This window comes from Triturus cristatus, chromosome 2_2 (genome assembly GCF_964204655.1).
Source record: "Triturus cristatus chromosome 2_2, aTriCri1.1, whole genome shotgun sequence".
In the NCBI taxonomy this organism is placed as follows: Eukaryota; Metazoa; Chordata; class Amphibia; order Caudata; family Salamandridae; genus Triturus; species Triturus cristatus.
Genome location: NC_140582.1, coordinates 1,041,929,055 through 1,041,952,274, shown reverse-complemented (window position 1 = coordinate 1,041,952,274; position 23,220 = coordinate 1,041,929,055). Strand labels below are relative to the sequence as shown.

General features: G+C 45.6%; 1 protein-coding gene across 2 annotated transcripts in view; it reads left to right on the top strand.

The window, feature by feature from the left end:
- The window catches only part of HTT (huntingtin), a 2,065,683-nt gene that overhangs the window by 117,740 nt on the left and 1,924,723 nt on the right, over positions 1–23,220 (top strand). For both annotated transcript variants that reach the window (XM_085642500.1, XM_085642499.1), the window contains exon 3: positions 6,942–7,062. In XM_085642500.1, the coding sequence (XP_085498626.1) occupies positions 6,942–7,062 (121 nt within the window). The remainder of the gene's footprint in view (positions 1–6,941; positions 7,063–23,220) is intronic.

Below are 23,220 nucleotides of genomic sequence, written 5' to 3'. Positions count from 1 at the left end.
TTCCAGAGGTCACCTGTCTAGCTTTCTGCTCACCTGAACAGGGCATAGGCACAGCCTCTCGTAGCCTTTGGGAACACAATAGGCCCCAGAGAAGGATAGCAATTTTAGTATGTTGAACAGATTCTCTTAAAAGAAATTTGACAATCTGTCTTCCAGCTCTGGGTTTTTGTTTTTGTCAGCACGACTAGAGGATGGGGGTTTCTTAAATGCAGCTGACATTATGAATATTAACTGCCCGCTCATCTCTAGCCTGCGAGTTATTTAACTTCTTGATTTCTTCAACCAGATGCCAGGCCTAAAAGTCAATTGGTTGGTATTATTTCCAGTTTGGCGTTCTCTGGAGGAAATGCATGTAGACCCAGACCTCTTATGGCAAAAGGTGGATTAAAATACTTGGACATACACATAGTTTTCTCAGAGGCCCTGTGCTAGGATAACAGTATTACTACTCTTATTGGCGAGTTGAATCCCTGGTCCTCTATTCCTCAGTCTCTCATGGAGCAGGTGGATATTTCTAAAATGATCCCCTGCTCAAAGCTGCTATGTGTTCTTTTTTTTTTTTTTATAAATATCTTTTTTTTATTAAACTTGACAATAATCACATACATTGTACCTTTCTTGTCAATATAGTTGTCGACCACCGTATACATAGGTAGGGGATAGTGAATTACAGTTACAATTGCAGCACATCTCGGAGTTCATTTCCAATTCCACCACTGGCGATATACATATATTTCCCTGATTATACATTCCATGCCTTCCATTTCTTATCCCACTTTTTGGGGCAGCCACGTGTTGTGAATACTTCCTTTTCCGCCACCATACATCTATCAAGCTCCCGGACGGATGGTGCATCTGCAGCCCCCCAATTTCGTGCTATCTCGCGCTTAACTAAGGTATATCCTAGTGTTGTCATCTGTTGCTCAATTTCCGTGAGGTTGTAGCTGCCCATATATTAAGTAAGCCCAGCTGAGGTGTAAGAACTAACTTCTTCCCCAGTGTAGTCTGAATTCTGGTTGCTATGTATTGTTAAACAATTATCCATACTGTCTCCATCTTTCCCTCTTTTGGAGACTCACAGATCAGAGGATTTCTGTGGGAAAGGAGGACCTCACAAATTTCAATGGCTAAATGTTACAAATTTCCATATGATGGGTGTGTGTTGGGGGCATTTGAGAACTCCTTTTACTTAATTAAATTCCTAGCTCGCTCCCAGCTTTAAGGCCCTGCCTTTCTAACCGAGATGGACATTGGGTGATAGCTCGCTTTCGTAAAAATATAAAAAGCTATAATTTTCTCTGCTGAGATTCCCTCTGAACCTTTCAATGGGGTTGACCCTCTTTTAACTAGGAATGTCTGTTCTTTTCTCCTCTCTTCAGGGGTCCTTTTAAACTGCAACCTTATTGGACTCGCCCAGCTGAAAAACATATTTCACAATACAACTTCGGTTCTTTTCCAATCAGCAAAATGAGTTTGAATGACTGAAGTCTCAATTCTTCCGGTATCTCCAGCTTCAACATGCCTTTTCCCAATATCTAAAAGATAAAGCGGCGATTAACGAATTTGGTCTTCTGTTGGCCATATTCCCAATGCACGCGTTGGAGGGGTGGAAAATAATCTCTCAGATCTACGGGTCCTTGGTTATCCACTTCCCTGACTCATTAGCGTCATTGTGGAAGGTAGGGGAAGTTGTATAGAGAGCTTTCAGATAAATGATGGAGAGATGCTCTCATGTCGTCCTGTGAGGTAAAAATGTCTGACACTGTTGATTACTTCAAATCTAGTATTGTCACAGGGTGTATTAACCTCCACCCCACCCCCTGCCCCCCCATCCCACCCGGGTCTGACTGTGTAGAATGTGTGAGACTACTTCCTCAGAAGCGTCTCTCACCAGATGATGCCTTTCTGCATGCAACCTAGGACTCTCCCATTATACAGATGTTCTGGAGTGAAGTTTTGGGATCACTTACCTGGGCATTAGGGTGGGCCGTTCCACATTCCCCCAGATTCTGCTACACATTGTAGAGCAGGGGTCTCCACTCTTTTCTGTAATGAGAGCTACTTACATTAATTAGTGCCTACCTTATGCAAGATTACCAGCAGCGTTCACCTCAGTGAATCAGGCATGCTTGGCAGCAGTCATGTACAAAATGTTTTATCAATGTTGAATACCTCTTTACATATATACATAACAGTCATAGTTACACTGCCCCTGGCACCAAATTAATAATAATGTGTCAAGTCAAATTCAAATTCAAAAACTTTATTCGGTTTATAGGCATAAAACCATAAAAGTACACAATAAAAGCATTACAATCAATAAATAGGTTAAAAAAATACAGACCTCATGAGTGGATACCCGTTCCCTAAATTAGCGCCCCGTAGCAATTGTGATGTAACCGCATGGGATCTATCTCTTAGAGACTGGCCCGGGCCTATATAACAGTCCCAAAAATTATTACTGATCACACAACTTCAGGTCCTCCCGATGCTCATTCAATACAATTTGATCAGTCAATAAAAGTTCATAATATTTGAGCAACACAGGTAGTAGGTTTATTCTGTAGTCTCATAAGTTAGCGCTTCCAGGTGTGCCAGGTTTTTCCTTCTTCCCGGAGCCAATACAATAAAAGCTATGACCGATAAACAAGTATCCTGGATTTCCAAAGCACATATATAATTAAAAGCATCATGGTAATAGTTATAGATGGCAGTTTTAAAAATCGGGGCTAAAATGCGTTCCCTAAGGTCCTTATAATGCATTGTGCTTTGTCTGGTTCTGCCATTGCATGACATTTTGGAAAGTTATCAGTCCATGCCTCAATTTTTGGAAAGGCAAAGTTTGGGTGCAGTATTCCTAATTATAGTCTGGTAATGTAAAACCTATGTTGTCTATTCTTGACGGATAGTCAGATAATTTGGCAGGACCGCATAAACGGGCCTGACAGGTACCTATACACCGTGGGTCTTTTACTTTCATGGGTGTCTCTCTCCTTTTCTCTCTGTCCCCTGAGTATAGTCTTAACATCTGTTTTGGAGTATGTTAGGACTTTAACTGTGTCCTTAGCGCCAATGGCAGGGTCCACTTTTCTTAAATGGCTGTCTATATAAGACAACCATTTTATTTTATTCCAAGCATCTAACATAAGGCAATTAAATATTATCGTCTTTGTGAACTCTGTCCCTACTTCACTCCATATGTTGTGCCATAAAAGAATGGGCCTAATGTATAGGTTGTCCTCTTAAATAGGAACTGCCACTTCCTTATGAGTATTGAGCTCATTTTTGGGATGCCCAACAATCGAGCTAGAAACAAGTTCTCTAAAGTTTGCAATTTGGCGCAGTTTATGCACCCCCGGAGGACAGCGCCATAACCAGCGCTTGGGAGTCATTTACTTTTAGACAATATCAGTATCTCCTTGATTGGTTACTGACCTATTTTACTAGTAAACCTGAAGATGGATTCTATAGCTCTCAGGATTTCATTTTGGAGATGTTTAATTGGCTTTCCCAGAACCATGATGCAGTAATCTGAATTCCCAGGTATGAGAATATTTGTGTCTCAGCTAATCTCTCCCCCTTTATATGATGGGTCTTCAATGTTACATGATCTATCATTCAAATATGAGTTTGAAATATATTTTTGAAATTCAACAATTGTTTTGCAAACATGGAGTTATCAATTCTGAAAATACTCACATTTTTGTCTCAAATACACGCTCTTTAATTTTGGTATACATACCAAGCAACCAAGCAAAAACTTCTAATTTAGTAGATCGGGCAGCACCCCGGAGAGCTACTTACAGGTAACTGGAGGGATACCAGTAGCTCATGAGCTACTCGTTGGAGAAGCCTGTTGTAGACAATATAGAGGAAAATCTATTTTTGGAAGTGCTTTTGCACTTAGTCAAGTACAGTGTGATGTTGCTCAACACTGGAGCTCGGCGGAAGCCCATCCCCATTTCTAATACAGCATACAGTTCGCTAGATATCAGCCTTTCAATGTACACTCATAGGACTTTTTACATTCTCTGCGTACTCCATTTTTTGCCCTCCCTCCCTCCCCAACCCCCCTCAACATAACTGTGGTACAAGGATATGCTCTTCACCTGTTTCCTGACTATGACCTGTGGATGTTTCTAGGAGGCCAATTGGGTCCGGTGTTGTGGGGCTCGTCTCATTTTCCCAATAGATCTTCCCTGAACTCGCTTCAGGCTAAAACTGAAATAAGTGTAAGGCTCTAGTGGCAGGCAAAGAGTGGAAAGCCTGTGGAAAGGTAGCCCACCAGAGGTCCCCATATATATATATTTGAAATGTTTGTACAAGTCTGAGTCGATATCTGCCATTCGTTCCATCGTGACTGCACGCCACAGCCTGGCATGTCATTGCGTCAGCGAGGGAGTGGATGGGTGCTTCCAGGCAGCAGAAACTGCCACATTTGCCGATCCGAGACAGAGCCACATCACTGCTTTGTCGCTGCTCGTCTGGTAACGAAGGTTATCATTGCGCAGCTCCAGTAATATAGATTTAATCTGAGCCAGACTCTCCTCCCAGAAGGTGCGGATAGTCGAGCAGTCCCACCATATGTGTTAAAAGTCTCCCAGCAGACCACAACCTCTCCCAACACAGGTCCGATGAGTGGGGAAAATTTTTCTTGAGCTTAGTGGGATATATGTACCAGTCATACATGAGTTTATAGTGCGCCTCCCTCAGTCCCGTGGTTACATTGCGGAATGTCTCGCCACTACCGTGACCAGCCAAAGTCCGAAATGGGTTCTCCCAGTGTGTGTTCCCAGTGCATAACATGCCGGGGCCTGACCGGTGTCTGTGCGGCAAGTAACTGAGTATATAGGAAGGAGACGCAGCCCTTGGCCCCGCCACCTCTCTTGGCAAATTGCTCCAGGGGAGTCAGAAAAAGATTGTTTCTAGCTCAGTCAGTTTAAAAGTTACAAAAAAACGTGGCGGTGGTGGTCCTCTTTCAGTTGTTATTTCTCCATTTGATTTTTAAACTAATGCTAATCGTGTGAATCCTTTCCCAGGCTGGGATGACAATGTTAGAAAGTGACAAAATAATGAAACTATACCATCAAAAAGTTGCATAATAGGTCCTTTTATGTCCCAAAATGTTGTCAACTGCCGCATAATTTGGTCCACTCTACCGCATAATTCCAATGGCAGTGATTATAATTTATAAGCTGCAAGTAACAAAAGGACGTCTAAGCAGTAACCCGTTGACCTTTCTACATAAAATACAAAGCTTTGATCTGCAAGCTACACATTGTGTTTGCAGCAGGCATATAAACCCTCTCTGCTACCATATGATGAGTAAAACCTGACTAGTCAAAACACGGATCTCTCCAGCAAGTATATGCTACAAGTACACAAAATAAACTGGGTATGTGCTGGGTAGATTACCTAATGATATTTGAACCAGCCAGGTAGAGGTGAAAATGGCCACAACACCTGACCTGGTTGGCCTTCCAACGAGGACTTTCAGCCTTTGTGCACTCCAACCCCTCCACTATGACCTAAATGTGAAGTCCTAGAGGAGGAGGGGCAGGTGAAAGATGAATGACATTGATTACATTTTGGGACAGGCTGGCCCCATGGGGGCCGCGGTGAGAACTGACAACTAGGTGAGAATAGTCCAAAGGCCACAACAACACCTGGCCTCTTCGCACACTGTGGGCAGTTGAGAGAGGCCCAAAAAAAGCTGCCCCCTGCTGGCACTTAAGCATCGACCCATGCCCAATTGCCCGCATTGGCAATCCGACCCTGCCCAGAGCAGGCGCCTCCCATGTATTATTGAGGTGTGTGAGCTCAGTAACTGATTAACCCTGGGCATAGTTTGCGAAGTAGCGCTACGCGTAGCTACGCGAAGTGCACTTCGAGCTATGCGAAGTGCACTTCGAGCTACGCGTAGCTTCGCAAATTGCGTAGTGCACTGTGCAAGATGCTGTTCGCACTGATTGCACAGTGCCGGATGCTTGTCCGCACTGTGCAGTCAGTGCAAACTGCATCTTGCACAGTGCAAGCGGTCATTTTCTGCCGCTCGAGTAGATTTCGACTCAAGCGGCAGCTTTCTTAACGCGGACTGGTAGTTTCTCATCGTGAGTGGTCGCGAGCATACGCGACCACTCGCAATGAGAAAGCTGACCTCCCGGCGTTGAGAAGCTCGCCATGACGTTTATTTTCCACGCTCGCGATCAGCAACTTGATCTTGAGATTGCGAACGAGGAAAAAGTCTCGCCGGGATGTCATTTTGCTTGCTCGCGGTCGCCAACTTGACGTTGAGGACCGCGAGCAAGCAAAAAATGACCACTGCACTACACTACCCTACGCGTGTTTGAACTGTGCTACGTGCAATTCGCGTAGTGCGAAGTAGCGCAAACTTCGCAAACTACGATGCGTAGCGTAGTGCTTTGCCCAGGCTTATAACGGATGTTAGGGCTGCTTGAATCGTCTGCCAATAGGTAGCTAGCGAAGGCGCACACACAACATAAGCTGGAGGTCGGCGGCATCGAAGTGGCATCAGGGCATGTAAAGCTAGCAGAGGGGAATATGTGGTTGAGTTTCGCTGGCGTTAAATAGGCTCGGTGTAAGTTTGTGTCCTGAATACACTTCAATCGTGCATTGTGGGAAATTAGGAAAGGGGAAGCAACTGCTTGCTGGCTTATTATCTATTTCTTATAACTAAAATATGTCTTGTGCATAGTTATTGGACTTTAAAAACATTTTCTTTCTGTTTTATGACACTCTGGATTAGTTTTACTTGTTTTTCTCTATTTTTCGTTTTTTCCTTTGTATTTGCACGGCATCTCATTTATCAGTAGGGCTACGATGTGTGCTTAATAAATTGTTAACATATCCTCTCAGCCCGACATAAAATGTAGATACAATTAGAGAACTGTTTCTTTAACTAGCATAATTTTTTCCCATAGAAATTCTCCAGAATTTCAAAAGCTCTTGGGTATTGCTATGGAACTGTTCCTTCTGTGCAGTGATGATGCAGAGTCCGATGTTCGGATGGTGGCAGATGAATGTCTTAATAGAGTAATAAAGGTAAGCATTTTTTTTTTTCTGTCTGTTTGTGCAAACATTTACTTCAGACACTCAGTTACTTAGTAGATAGTGACGAAGTATTTAAAGTGTTAGGTTGCCGCCAAACGGTACCTTTAGATCTACCCATTAAATTAGAGAGAGAGTGCAGTGGGGAGAGTAGTTCCAAGAAAAGATGGTAATGTGACTCCCTGTAACACTGTATTACTAGTGTGTATTTTCTTACTATTTTGATAGCCAATGTGTCTATGTTTGTATATATATATGGTATTTCTAATGCGCAAACCTAGCCACAAAAGTGTTGGAGTGCTGTACTTGGTCAAAGACGAGCATAAACTCAACAAGTAAGGGTCGCTGGTCTGGCTTGAGGATGGTTAATGCATTGTTATGTAGTGCTCTTATAAGAGGTGAGTCTTCAACTCTTCCTAAATTGGAACAGCTTTGAGGCGGTCCTGATCGATGCAGGGATGTTGTTCCAGATCTTGGATGCCAACATGAATTACCTTCTTCAGCCTATTTTTTTCGTAATTATATTAGCGTTCCTTTTTGTTGTTTTTCTTTTGCTGCTGTGTGTTTTGCACTTACTCAGTATAACACGTCTTGATGTATTTATATAAATGAAGGTATGTACATATGAATGTGTGTCATTATGCATATTGGGATGTTTTGATCATATATCGCATACAGCAGCTCTCTGCATTCAATCCCAACTCAGCTCACGATCTTATGGCGTGCACAGTTAGGGTTGGCTTCAGGGCCTTGTCTAGTTCCAGGCCTTGGACCCTAACCTTCAACTGTTTAGCTCGCCACAATCATATGTGCATTTTACATTTCAGGCAAGTGTTTCACCCTCCTTTGCTTATTAACGCGATCTCTCCCTCGCCATCTTGTGTACTCCCTCTTGTGTGTGTTTGTTTGTGGTGTCTCCACATTGTTCATGCCCCAAAACCCAGAAGAATAGTGGCCTGACATCTGTTTCCCTACTGAATGTTTGGTCAGAGATTTTGAATGTAACACAGCCCACTTGGAATTCTTTCTCTCCCGGTGGATGAGAGAAGTTTTCAGAAGTATCAGAGTCCTTGCTTTCTTTCTCCACCTCTGTAGGCTCACCAAGACACTACACTACACTACACTGCCTCTTCTTCTTCTACAGCAGTAGAGGATGCTCTGTAATGTTCATATTGTCATTCTAAAAGCTGGAAGTGGCATCGAGTAGCATTAACACCTGAACAGGCCTCTTGCTCTTCACAACATTTGTGGAGCAAGAGTGTAAATATACCTGTGTTCTCATCCAGTGAGTAGATCAAAATAACTTTTAAATATATACTAAATCTCAGATGTCAGTGAACTTTCAGAAATGTTAGCCCTCATTGCTAGGCAGAAAGGGAATGTGGTGACGTAAGAGAATTTGCGTAATTGGGGCAGTAAAAAAGGAAAATGGATTGAGGACTTCGTACTTTCAAATAGGCCATGGCTTGAGTGATGAGTCCATTGATTATAGGTCGTACTCCTTGGAGATCCATGCCGGTGTGGTTCCACAGCCCCTGGACACTGACAATTTATTTTTCTTTTTGGATGTATTAGGGAATCCTCTATGGATCAATCATTCAGGATTGGGAGCAGGTCTGCTCACTATGCATCTTTGTTGTTGTTCCACCCCCCCAAAGCAAAATTCAGGACACGGGAACCATGATCTCCGTCCTGCTTTAAGGGTGGGCACAAGAAAAAAATGTGTCATACAGCCAGTCAGTTGGATTGCTTGTGTCCTTGGTGTCTGTTTTGAGACTGCTGACCTGAAATGGACAACAGGAGAAAAAGCTCCCTTGCCCAATAGTAATTGAGTATTTATTTAATTTGGGACCTAGGTTCTAAGACCTTCCATGGACCAATGGTTGAGATCACTTTATCTTGATTGACAAGTCGGCTAAGTTTGATTTCTACAAGTACCACTTTCTAAACCCTAAATTCTTGACCTACTGAACAGATTAACACCAAACCAATCCAGGGCACTTCCTCATGTAAAGTTCTGCTTTCATGCCAAGTTTGACGTAATTCCATTTAACTATTTTGTTTCCTGTAGCGCAGTTCAGAGATGTCTCTTTTTGTCCCTCTTTTTTTCCAGCTAATAATGACAAAGTTATTAGCAAAACAAACAAGCATTTGCAATGCAATGCAATAGGTTTCGCATTTACGAGAGTTTTAAAGTATTGGCATTGTAAATGACAATAGCTTAACCCCTTCGCTGCTAGGCCTTCCCCCCCCACCCCCCATGCTAAGCCTTTTTTTTGGCTATTTGGGGTAGTTCGCGCTTAGGCCCCTGTAACGTTTTGACCACATAAGGTATCCATGCCAAATTTGCATCTTTTTCTTCCAACATCATGGGGATTCTAAAGGTAGCCAGGGTTTCTGGAGGGGACCCAGAAATTAGCCGAAATACAGCCAAATAATGTTTTTTGGGGGGAAAAGTAGAAAAAAGGGCTACAGATGAAAGCGTCTGTTTTTTTCCCTGAAAATGGTATAAAAAAATGGGCTGTGGGGCTAAAATTACCATCTTCCAAGCTTTCAGGGACAAGCAGACTTTTGTCCGAAAACCAACATTTTTTACACAGATTTGGCATTTATCTGGGACATAGACTATTTTTTCTATTTTTTGAGTATTCAACCTCCTTCCAGTTAATGGTAGAAATGGGTACGAAAGCAATAATGGATCCTGGAAAGCTATACATTTTTAAAAAGTAGACAAAATTCTGAATTCAGCAAGGGGTCATTGTGTAGATCCTTTAAGTGGTCTTTATAGAAACTAACAGTTAAATGAAAAATTGAAAATTAGTTGAAAAAAAACTGTCATTTGTGTCAACGTTTTCACCTGTAACTTCTTCTAATTATGACAGCTATTTGAAAGCAATATACTGTTATATTCGCTGGACCTTTCTAGTTGTGGGGATATATAGGACTTGTAGGTTCACCAAGAACCCGACGAACCCAGAGCCAATAACTGAGCAGCGTCTTGCAATGGTTTTTTATTATGTACAGAGTATATAGCAATTATTTTGGGAAAATGTATACATGAAAAAATCGGTATGAAAGACACCTATGTATTTCTGAAATGGGAACAAAATGTAGAGTTTAGAAACAGTATATATGTGCACATTTCCGAAATAGGGAGAACCCATACTAGCATGTGATTTTTCAAAATGACTTATTTTTTACATACTCTTTCATTTGCAAGGCAGAATTGCATCCAAAGTCAATAGGTAATAACAGTTGCTATACAATTCTGTATTACCCTAAGTCTCCCAATAAAAATGGTACCTCACTTGTGTGGGTAGGCCTTGTGCCCACGATAGGAAACTGCTCAAAACGCAACGTGGACACACCACATTTTCACAATGAAAAATTGCCCTTTTTTTGCAAAGTGCCTAGCTGTAGTTTATGAACCCTAGCTCTGCCGGCATCTAGGGAAACCTAGCAAACCTATACATTTTTTAAATCTAGACACCCAGGGGAATCCATTATGGCGTGACTTGACTGCCTCTCACCAGGTTCTGTTACCAGAATCCCTTGCAAACCTAAACAATTGTCAAAAAAAACCACATTTTCCTCACTTTTCTGTGGTGGAAAGTTCTGGAATCTGCGTGGATCCACAAAATTCCACCCACCCCGCGTTCCCCAAAGTCTTCCGAAACAAATGGTACCTCACTTGTGTGGGTAGGCCTAGCGCCCGCGACAGGAAATAGCGCAAAATGCAACGTGGACACACCACATTTTCACAGTGAAAAATGACCCTTTTTTTGCAAAGTGCCTAGCTGTAGTTTTTGAACCCTAGCTCTGCCGGCACCTAGGGAAAACTATCAAACCTGTAAATTTTTGAAAACTAGACACCCAGGGTAATCCAGGATGGGGTGACCTGACTGGCTCTCACCAGGTTCTCAGATTTTGATGTCGCCTCAATACGTTTTGGGCTCTTGCCTGTCGCGGGTACTTGGGCCTTCCACCCGAGTGAGGCACCATTTTTATCGGGAGACCTGGGGGAACGCTGGGTGATAGGAAATTTGTGTCAGCCCAGTGATGCCACAGCTTTCCCACACAAAAATGTGTGAAAAGTGTTTTTTTTTTTTTTCAGCAAAATTTCAGGTTTGCAGGGGATTCTGGGTAAGAAAACGGGGGATCCACGCATGCCATACCTCCCTGGAATCCACAGAAATGTGTGGGTTTGGTAGGATTTCCTAGGTGGCCGCCGAGCCCCGGGCCAAAAAGTCTTGGGACCGCCCTTTTAAAACCAGGCCGTTTGGTGATAGGCAATTTTGATGTCTCCTCAATATGTTTTGGGCCCTTGTCTGTCGTGGGTCCGTGACCCACCCACGCGAGTGAGGTACCATTTCTATTGGGATACTTGGAAAAAGGCGAAGGGGTAGGAAATTTGCTGTTTCTGTCTGCTGCGTGAAAATGTTGGCACAATATTGCAAGAAAACTGTGACAGACACAATTTGAGGTTTGCAGGACATTCTGGGTAAGATAACTTGTTGGGATCCACAAGAGAGACAGCATCATGTACTCCCATGGGTGTTTAGTTTTATGAAAATAACTACAGTAGGTAGGTTATTCTTAGATAGAATGTACACCCTGGCAGAGAGACAAAAAAGACCAAGAATACTGCACAGCCATCTATTCCTCAAGCACACACACATACTGGTTGGATTTGGCACGAGGGCGAGTGATAGTTCAGTATATAAAATTGTATTAACAAGAGATTTCACAAAAATGGAATGCTCTGTCAATAATTGAAAGGACAAAAAACTGAACCAGTGACTCGCAGCTCGTGAGCTGTAAAGCCACGTCAAGGCCCCAACCGCTTTACAGGCCATTCACACACTTTTCATACGTGATACAAGACCATTCACACCACCAGGCACAAAACCAATACATTACAACAGTCATAAAAAGGGACAAGGTACACCCGTCTTGAGAAAGACAGAAAAAACAAATATTTCTGCACAACCACCTATTCCTCAAGCACACAGACATTCTAGTTGGATTGGGCATGAGGGTGAGTGATGGTTCAGTATAAACAGCTGTATTAACCAGAGATTTCGCAAAAATTAAATGCACTGTTAATAATTGAAAGGATGAGAAACTGAACTATTGACTCACAGCTCGTGAGCTGTACAGCCACGACAAGGCACCAACCTCTTTACAGGCCATTCATACACCTTTCATACATGTGACACATACAAAACCATTCACACCGACAGCCTTGGCCCAGCACATTACAACACTCACACCAGCAGACAGCGCCATTCAAGGGCACATCACTTTCAAATGCCCACATTCCTGACACAGCAACCACACCAGCTCACGGATTGTGTGGAGTGGCGTTTGGCTACCAGTGTGTGTAGTGACCAGCAGCAAGTCACTACTCACACACCGCCAGCCAAGCACCACTCCACCCATAGGGCCAGCCAAGCGCAAGTCCACCCACACCGCCAGCCAAGCACCACTCCACGCACACCGCCAGCCAAGCGTAAGTCCACGCACACCGCCAGCCACGCGTCAGTCCACGCACACTGCCAGCCAAGCACCAGTCCAAACACACCGCCAGCTAAGCGCAAATCCAAACACACCGCCAGCCAAGCGCCACTTCACGCACACTGCCATCACATTTAGGATTTTTTTATACAAATAAGAAAACACAAACAAATTGCCAATAGATACAAATCTACTAACACAAAATCTGAAACTAAATACACTACACAAATGCCAACTTTGAAACTAAACAAAAAATATTAAACAATAGAGGCCAGGCAGTTCACTTTACCACTCATGGATGCTCCCAAAAATGATTTTGCTTGTGGTACATTCTAAAACAAGCAGGCGCACACAGCCCAGGGTTAGAAGGACACTCGGGGCAGTACATACGAGTCTCCTTCCGCGTACCTCTTCGCCAACATCTCCTACTGGGAAAGTCTTTTGAGGGTGTGGTAGGAATGTGATCAGGAAAGTGGCGATCTTTCAATCTAGCCACATCCTCCACCACTCCAACTCTAGGAGCAGTTGCCTGTTCCACTAAAACAAGGCTGCCTATTACAGACTCCTGAAACTTAGCAGAAGTCATCTTTGACTCAGGACAAGAATCCTTGAATACAACAAAAGCATTAAACGTAGCCAAGTGGAAAAGATGGATAGCCAACGTTTTATACCAAATGTAAGCTTTACGAAGAGCAGCGTAAGGTTCCACCCTCTGATCTACTCTGTCAACACCACCCATGTGCCTGTTATAGTCTAAAATGCACACAGGTTTGCGCGCTTCAGCAACCTGACCCCAAACAGTCACAGGTGAAGTGCTTTCATCATGGATGTTAGTCAGCATGTAGACAGCTCTCCTGTCTGATAACTTCACAGCTAGTAGTTCCTCGCAATGCAACGCACTGCACTGTCCCCGCACAAGCTTTTGACAAACTAGTTCTTTAGGGAAACCTTTACGGTTAGAGCGGATTGTGCCACAAGCAACAGTGTCCTCTTTGGCCAATTCCCTGAACAACCGCACACCAGTGTAGAAGTTATCTACATATAAATGGTGACCTTTGGTAAAAAGTTGTCTACCAAGTTCCCACACAATTTTCTCAGTCACTCCAAAAGTGGACGGACAAACAGGGGGGTTAATCCTGGATTCCTTACCGGTGTACACCCTGAAATTAGAGACCTATCCAGTCCTAATGTCACACAGCATATACAGCTTAATTCCTTAGCGTGCCCTCTTACTAGGAATGCATTGCCTAAAAACCAAGCGGCCCTTGAACAGGACCAAAGACTCATCAATAGCTATTTCTTTCCCTGGAGCATAGATCTCAGAAAATCGATCAACAAAGTGATCAATGACAGGCCGAATCTTAAAAAGACGGTCACACTCAGGGTGATCTTGTGGCAACTCTAAAACATTATCGACAAAATGCAGCATCCGAAGCAGAAGTAAATACATATCACGACTCATGACTGCCGGAAATATAGCCGTTGCCATCAAGGGACTAGTAGACCAATATGAAGACATTGATGGCTTCCTTAGCAAGCCCATCAAAAAAGTTAAACCCAAGAACTTCTTCATCTTTTCCAGATTTGTGGGAGTCCACCGGGTAGTTCTAGAGTGGGGCTTAAGGCTGGCACTGTTGTCCCTCAAAAACTGTTCGACATACATATTAGTCCAGGCAATAATCTCTGCCAAAAAAACATCGTCCATAAACAACTGAAAAAAATGTATCGGCAAAAATGTTTGTGTTCACTCTACACCCTGGAACACCACTAAAGTCTGGCAATGCCGGCTGCACCATGCCAGGGGCAACCCAGATGTAATCACTTCCAACTGGAATCCCTGCAGCCCCTGGCTGCAACCAGATGCCTCTTGCCGCACTATACCAACGGGAAGCCTTGCAGCCCCAGGCTGCAGCCCAGATGCCTCTTGGCGCACTATCGGCACATCAATGTCCTCCTCTAACACAGGCACTTCATCCGCACTAAGAGTAGCTTCATCCGCACTGAGATTAGCTTCATCATCCGATGATTCCATGTGGAGAGAAAACTCACTGCCTGAATCTTCCCCTCCCTCCTCTGCCTCAGATGCAGAGTCAGTCTCTGAACCAAGGTCAGAGGAAGACTCAAAGAGCATACCAACAACCTGCTGAGCAGTAATCCTGCGACTATCCATTATCCTTACTAAGAAAGGAGACTGCACAAACAACTCAACAACCAACACTGTGCAAAATAAGTCAGTAAAAAATAATGTGTGCCTTTATCACTAGGCTCTATATACTCAAACTATACAATTCACTTGCAAGAGACAGCTACACTCACCAGCACCTACTCTGCAGAGACAGCAAAAACCAACGATATCCCACTAGAAAGAAAAAAACAAAACCAATTACTCACAAGACAACAAAATACACATCGAGCACAAATGCAAAAAGTTTTTGACACTCCAAAAACTGAAGCTACACATACTGCTATTTTTACACCATTGGCAAAAAAAACACATTCATGCAGAGAAATGAAAGTAATTTACATTGTACAGAAAAAAGTCTCTTGCCAAACACAAGCAACTACACAAACAGCAGAACCAAAAGTAACAAAACCGCAACCTGCAACAGTCTAAAGAGCAAAAGCTTTCACCTAGAACAAAAAGGAAGAAATAAAGCATTACAATTGCAAATCACAAGAAATAAAACAATTAACATTATAACACGCTATGTCGCTACCCAAATGGTCAATCTGCCAGATGGACCTTCAAATAGGGCTGTGACAAATGGGGGGTGAACTTGCATAAGGGATCGGGTGAGCTTGTCTGAGGGTGGGGCAGAAAACAGCAGACAGAAATGTGCCACTCTTGCAAAAGAAATAAATCCCTGGTGCCTAGTAGAGTTTTCTGCCTCTCCCCTCCCGAACAGGGCAAAAAGGCCAAAAAAAGGGGCAGATCTGTCCCCAGGAGGGGCAGAAAAAACATTAACCAAATTGTACCCCCTTGGAAGCAACCATGTTGCTTCCATCACACACAAAACAAAGTCCCTGGTGCCTAGTGGGTTTTCTGCCCCCCCCCCCTCCGGGGGCAGAAAGGCCAAAATAACAGACCGAATGCACATTACCCCAAGGGGTCGCTTCCATTTTTTTATTTTTTATTTAAAGATCCCTGGCTCTAGTGGGCTTTTCTACACCCCCCCCCCCCCCACTCCCCGGGAACAGGAACGCCAAAAAACCCAGGCAATGTGTCCCCAGGGGCGGCAGAAAAGTCTTTAAAAAAATGGGCCCCCCTAAGGAAGCGCCCCTTGCCCAAGGGGTCACTTCCTTGAAATAATTAAAGGACTCCCTGGTGTCTAGTGGGGTATTCTGGCAGAAAGGCCAAATACATGGCCTGATCTGCCCCCGGGGGGGGGGGGGGGGGCAGAATACACATCTGCTTCCTTTCCTGAAATAAAATAAAAGATCTCTGGCTCTTGTGGGCTTTTCTGCCCAAAAAGCAGGGGGGGGGGGGGGGGCATAAAAGTCTAAACATTATTTGTCCCCTCGAGGAAGCAACCCTCAAGGGGTCGCTTCCTTGAACTAAAAAGAAATCCCTGGAGCCTAGTGGGGCATTCCTGCTGCACGATCGCGACTCTAAGCGCGATCGTGCAGCAGGAATGCCCTGTATCAGGGGAGAGGAAATACTGTTTCCTCTCCCCCGATGCCTCAATGTGCCGCTATGTAACCCCCCTCCCCCCCTCCTCCCGGCCCACTGGAGCAGCAGAAACTTACCCTCCTCTTGGATGCGCTGGAAACAAATGGTATGATTTTCGGAACATAACATAGAAGACATACCAGCGGTGCACATTGCAATTCCGACTGAGACATTTCCTGTATATATTGCAACACCTGCCTCCAGTAGTATGCCACCCTCCCACACTCCCAAGCGAGATGCATAAAATCAGCTTCCGATTGGCCACACCGCCTACATCTGCTAGAATCCCGCAAGCCATAGCCGTGTAATCGAAGGGGCATGTGAAATGTCTGATGTAGATATTTAAAATGTATGATGCGGAGGTTTCCATTAGGGGTAAGCTTACTTGTGAGGCTGCAGACATGTTCCCATTCTGCCAGTGTCATAGGGGGGGGGGGTCAGTTTGTCATTCCATCGATCAAGGCTCCTATCTAGCCCACTAGTTTTCTCAGCTCGTATTGCCCTGTATAGATTTGTGATTAACTCTTTTCGTGTGGGAGTAGTCAATAATAGCTGTAGGAATTGGAGAACCGGAGGCTCGGTTGGGTATGTATCATAATGCGATTTATTAGCGTGCCTCAATCTGTGAACAGTGAACTGAAATAGCAGTGTAGGGTTAGTAATATACTGTAGAGCTTCAAGGTTGAGGAAAGTGCCACCTGGATAAAGGTCCTGCATGGTACTCATTCCTGCCTCCCTAAGCATTCGCATTGGGCCAGTCTCCTGTGTCAGTGATAACGCCGCATGATGTGCCAGGGGCATCGCTGGGGCATATATAGGTCGTTTGTTGGCGAGCTGCCCTATAGACTGCCATGCTGCTATTGTAGTATCTATTGTGTTTTATTTCCATTTTTTGGGGTACCTCGTCGCGTGTGAGTTATGAGACTTGTAGGGGGTTGGATAGGCATCGCCATCTTCAACTGCCACATGAGGGGTGTAGGCATGTGGGTTAAACCAGAAATATGCATATTGTGCTTGAGCACTTAAATAATAGATATATGGGTCCGGTGCACTAAATCCCCCTCTGGCATAGTCAAGCATAAGGGTAGTCCAACCCACCTGAGCCTGTTTACCTCCCTAGATTAATCGAAGCAATGATGTTCGCAAAGTATTAAATAACCCTTGTGTCAGTTTTATTGGAATGTTGGAAAAGATGTATAGAAAACGCGGCAATACTACCATTTTTATAATTGCAATGTTGTCTGCTAGTGACCGCGGTAATGTTATCCATTTATCAATTTGTTGGTCCATTGAGACACATGCTTTCCCTTATAACAAAGTCGGGGTCCCGATTAATCCAGACCCCTAGGTATTTGACAGGATCTGCGGTCCAAACTATCGGATATTCAATAGATGGTGGCTGCCGTCAAAGGGATGATTATTGACTTAACCCAGTTAATATTGAGGCCAGAGAGCAGTCCAAATCTTAAGTATTCTCTTAACACCTGCGCCAAATATCGAGCGGATTCTCTAATAAAAAGTACCATGTCATCGGCATAAAGAGATATACCAACTGGACGGTGATTAAAATTTAGAGCCGTTTCTCTGTGTCTTTGACGTATCACACACGCTAGGGGCTCAAATGCGATAGCGAACAGCAGCGACGATAGAGGGCAACCCTGACGGGTACCGCGCTTGATAGAGAATGGCTCGGACGTCAGACCTCCCACTCGGACCTTCGCAGACGGGTCTGCAAAAAGAATTTTCACCCATGCCAAACAAATTTGTGGAAACCCCCATGCGCTGTAGAATGCGGAACATGTAATTCCACTCTATGGAATCGAACTCTTTAGCCGCGTCTAGCATAACGGCTGCAGCGTGCAGTTTAGGGTCAAGAACATGCATCATTGCGAAGATGGTCCTTAAATTGTGAGACGTGGACCGCTCGGGATAAAGCCCGATTGGTCCGGTAGGACTAAGCACGGCATCAATGGCAGGAGTTTAGTGGCTAGGATTTTGGCAAGTATTTTAGCGTCAATGTTAATCAAAGATAAAGGCTGATGTGAGTCGCATGCGTCAGAGTGTTTGTCTTTTTTTAGAAGGGTGATAATTAGAGCCTGACGGAGGGATGGAGGCAGAATACCAGCTTCATGCGCTTCAGTGTACATCTCCAATAGGTATAGCGTGAGGAGATCTGTATATGCTTTATAAAATTCTATGGTGAGACCGTCTGACCCTGGTGCTTTTGCATTCGGTAGGGCACAGATTGCTGCTTTTATTTCCGCTTCGTCTATTGGTTGACTCAGGTAATCCCGATGACCGTCCGCCAACCACGCACAGGCAATGTCATTCAGATGTTCTTCCTCAGCGGAATCTGGGCCCACCCCCTGAGAGGTATACATTTTAGAATAGTAACCTCAAAACTGTTCCACTATTTCCAAAGGATTGTAATATTCCCTTCCCTGAGAGTCAGTTATTTTATCTGTATGATGATGTTCTGCATGTGTTTTGATTTTTTCAGCTAAATTACGGCCTGGTCTACCACCCTCTCCGTATTTCCTCGCAACGTGTCGACGTGAAATATAGCGAATTTCTGATTCTGCTACAGTGTCATATTCCAGAACTAACTCATGAATGCGTGATAGCGTGTCAGGGGATGGGTTATATGTATAGGCACTCTCTAGGGTTTTTAGTGTGGTCTCTATCTTGGTGAGGTGGGCTCTAAGATCTTTCAGAATACCGGCTGTGGTGCTAATGCAGACTCCCCGGATCGTCACCTTAGTGTGGCAAAAACAACAGTTGATGGACAGAATGCAGAACAATGTCATACATTCACCCCAGTACAGAGATCTGGGCCTAAATCCATTGTTTGTTTGCTCACCATGCCATTCCAGTTTGAACCCAGCCATTTGCAAATCAATCTTGACCCTGTGCCTCGTGGGAACAGCCCAGCCCGAACTGCCAAGCCAGGTCCTCCCTGGACTGGAAACAAGCATCCTAGGACCGGTTTCTGTGTTTCACCCCTCTTCAGCCAAGATAACTTGATTCCATTGGCATGGAGGGCACGGACCCACGTCTGGGCATACCCGTCCCACTCGGGGTGACAAATGCAAAAACAACAGTTGATGGATAGAATGCAGAACAATGTCATACATTCACCCCAGTACATTCACCCCATAGTGTGGCAGCACTGTCAACCGTGCCTTTATTAACCTCAAAGTAGCGTTCTATTGCTTTGCAAATAGTGTCATTATAAATGGGTTCCATTAAAGCCTCCGAACAAAAACGCCATGTGAATGGATGAATTATGGTGGGAGTATGAAGAACCAGTTGCACTGGATTGTGATCGGAAAGAGTGCGTGGATAAGTAGTGACAGCAGTCACCCACTCGGTAGTGACCTCACACTGGAGCCAATAATCCAACCTAGACCAGCTAATATGCGCTGGTGTGGCATGTGTTCCCTCCCTCGTTGTGCCGTTGCGAAGCCTCCAGACGTCCACCAACCCAAATTCCAACATAGCATGATTAACACTTTGGGCCACTTTAGGAGTGCAAATGCTTTGTGGATTAGATTTATCCAGATTGGGGTCTAAATAGGTATTAAGATCCCCCCCATACAATGGCAGTCTCCGGCTATTCTCTCAGTGTGCTATACAGCCGCTGAAACAATTCTGGCTCATCTGCTGTTGGACTTGACCCTTTTGGCAGGTTCACCCCGAAACTTTTTGCGTTCTCCTAGCCTTTTTCTGTAACCTGGTGTTGGTGATTTTAGGCCTCTGAGCACTTTAGCACTGAGGTCCAGTGTAAAGTGCGTGCGCTCTGTGTATGTGTGGTGAGATGGGCCTGCCCTCCCATAGGAATGCATGGGGGATATGTGTGTCCCTGGTAGTTCCTGGTATGAGAGAAGTGCAGGGTCGAGTTTGGTATGTGTGAACTCGTGAGACCAAATGCTGCGCAATGGTGTGCGCAGATTTATGGTGACTGGTGGAGAAGTGCCACTTCTAGAAGTTGGTCTTTCTGTGTACTGTGTGTCTGCCTGCCTGATGTGGAGTGCATGTCTGGCTTGTGATTGACAGGAGCGGAGAGGGCTGGGGAATTCCAGGAGCCAGGGTGAGTCTGCCCGGTGGTGAATGGGGAGATCTGCATGTAGATGGGAGGGAGGAGTTGCACCTGGGACCTGAATAGGACTGTGCCTTCCCTCCTCAATGCTGGCTCCGCCCCCTGTGGTGCATCTGATGTCCCTGGCCTGTCATGTGAATAGAAGAGAGGAGCTGAGCAAAGAAAGTGCTCCTGAACCAGTTGTATCTGGTTCTCCCCTTGCCTGTGCTGTGTCACAAAGGGTAATGTGGGTATAAAAGAGGGGGCTGTGACCCCATGAGGTTGTTCTGCTTTGGATCCTGATTCCTGCGGGGCGTGCTGCTGCTGGGGCCCAGGAGGACTTGCCAGGAGGGCTACCTCCCTGGGCCCTGCTATGCCCTGGAACCCTTTTGCCTTTCTTCCCAGCTTCTAGGCATTTTACAGCATGTGAGCGCTCTTATTTTGAATTCCCAGGAGAGAGGAGCGCGTGGGCTATGCAACGCTAAGCTGCGATCATTTCTGAGGGAATCCCTACATGGGGATTCCCCCACAGTGCGTGGAAGGAGCGGGTGCCCACCCCACATTTTGCCTGTCCTGCGCGGGAGCCTACCCCGGGTTATGTATCTTTGAAGGGAGCGGGTGCCCACTCCGCGATTTGCCGTGTTCGGCGGGTGCCCACCCCGCTTTGCGGTTGTTTTAATGCGGGTGCCCACCCCGCTTATTGATCGTAAAATGTGGGTGCCCACCCCACATGGCCTCTGTGAGAAGTTGGCCTGGTATATGATGTTCACTAGTTAAAGTGACCACCTTGTACCATGCCAAGCAACCTTTATGGTGTGGTTGTAAGTCAACCTTTTCGGACTAGCTGCCCTAGTGGTAGCGTAGGCTAAGCAGTCTTTGAGGCTAAACTCGTTAAAGCGTGTTAAGCAGGCTGTTTTACCAAATGTAACCCCCCTTTCTACCAATGAAAGGACACCACACAGATATATATTCAAAATATATATGTATTTATTTCTCAAAGTATCCCCTAGACTCTTTATGAGCACAGGAGCACAAATCGTTAAACAAGACAACGTTATAATACACAGAAGTTGCACTTTATATGGATGGGCCCTGGTGGCCACTCAAACCATATACTAAAATAGTGGTATAAGTACCACGAACAGGAAAGGGAAAAGGCCTAGGGCCTCTAGAATCGCTAGGCCTACAAGGAGCTAACTTCAGTTAGTGACCAGGAGGTCCACGGGTTGCGTGTGCAGTGAGGAAAGTCACACGCGTGCTCCCATAGGTTTTCAATGGGTGCGTAAAAGTTAAAAAGTTACTGCAGAGAGGGTCTTCTGGGTGGACTACGATCTCAAGATTCGAAACACAGACACTAGAGATGATTCTTTACACTTGGGCACCGGAGTGCCAGCTTTACCTCACCCACAGGAAGCGGGTGCATAGGTCTCGAAGTGCGTCGGGTTTCTTCTATCGATTCAATGAAGCCTGATGACAAAGATGCTGCAGGCGGTCGGTCCAGAAGAGCTGCGTTGGATCCAAGGGTGGATCGGAGTTGTAGAAGACCTGAAAGCAAAGGGGACAGTGTTCACAGTCACTAGCCAGTGACCGGCGTGGCACCAGGTAGGTACCAGGCGATGTCGGGTGCAAACAGGTGGTTAGGTGTAGCTTGTCTCCGCAGCCACGTGGTCCCTGAAGGTCGACGACGTCCAGGAGTCGAGTCACGAGCTGTCCCACGCAGGCTCTCGCTGTCGGCGGTGTCGGCGACTCAAAAGAAGCAAACAAGCCTTGGCAAAGGCAGGAGTCGTGGAAGTTCAAGAAAGCTGATTGTTCTGACCAGCAAGGTCAGAGGGGCTGCTCTTTTGGAGAGCAGCTAGGGCCAGTCTGGAGCAAGCAGACCAGCGTCGTGGTTTTCAAAGTTCATCGCCAAAATGGCCACTAGCCAACGGGCCAGGGACCGGGCAGGCGCGTCGAGATGCAAAGTGCAGAGGGGCCCCACGCAGATCGTGGAGATGCTGGAGGGCTCACCTTTGGTGCAGATGCTGCTCGGTGGTTGGGCTTCTCAGGACCCAAAGCACAACTTGGAGGGAGCCTCTGTCGTTGCGCTTGCAGCTTGTCGTCGGTCTTCCAAGATGGCTGGCTCCACGTGTCTCGGTGCCTCCACGGGTTCCTTCTTTGCAGGGACTGTGGATCGGGCGGTGAGAGGTCTGGAGGTCCAGGTCTTGTCGGGCTCTGGGCTCGGGCTCCGGCTGGAGGCGGCGGCAAAGCAGACGTTCAATAGCTGGTTGGTGCTTGCGTTAGCAAGATGGTCACTCCCTGACCATAGGGGAGATTTCCTTCAGTCCTCTGTGCAGCAGAGCGTCGAAGTTCCCGTCTTCTTCTTGTGGTTAAGTTGATTCCAGGATGTCTGAAGTCTTAGGACACAGCTCCTACCTTTAAGCGGATTCTAGGGGCCGGACTACCTGCTAGGTCCCTCCCTAAGGGTGGGACCAGGAAGGGGGGTGGTTACACCCCCAATCCTTTGTCCAGCTCGCCCCAGGTCCGGGGCTGGTGAGCCCCAGGACCGGTTTGAACTGGCATATGCACCGAGGCTCCTTGTGAGCCTCAGGCATGTCTGGTTTCTTTCAAGCCCTACCTGACCAATACACAAAATCCTGTCTGGGGTGGTGCTCGCACCTCCCTTGGCAGGAAACCCTTTGTCCACACCTCCCAAGCTGGAAGCACTCCCAGCAGCAGGAGGGCAGACTTGTGTCTGTGGTGGCAGCATCCATTTTGTGGAGCTGAGGCTATGTCTGATTTTACCCGGGTTTCAGGTACTGTACATGTCGTGTCCCTCTAGAAGGGTGGAATGCTAACCCCGTCGCCAGAATTGGCGAGGGGTTAGTATTCCAATTCGTATGACCCCTTA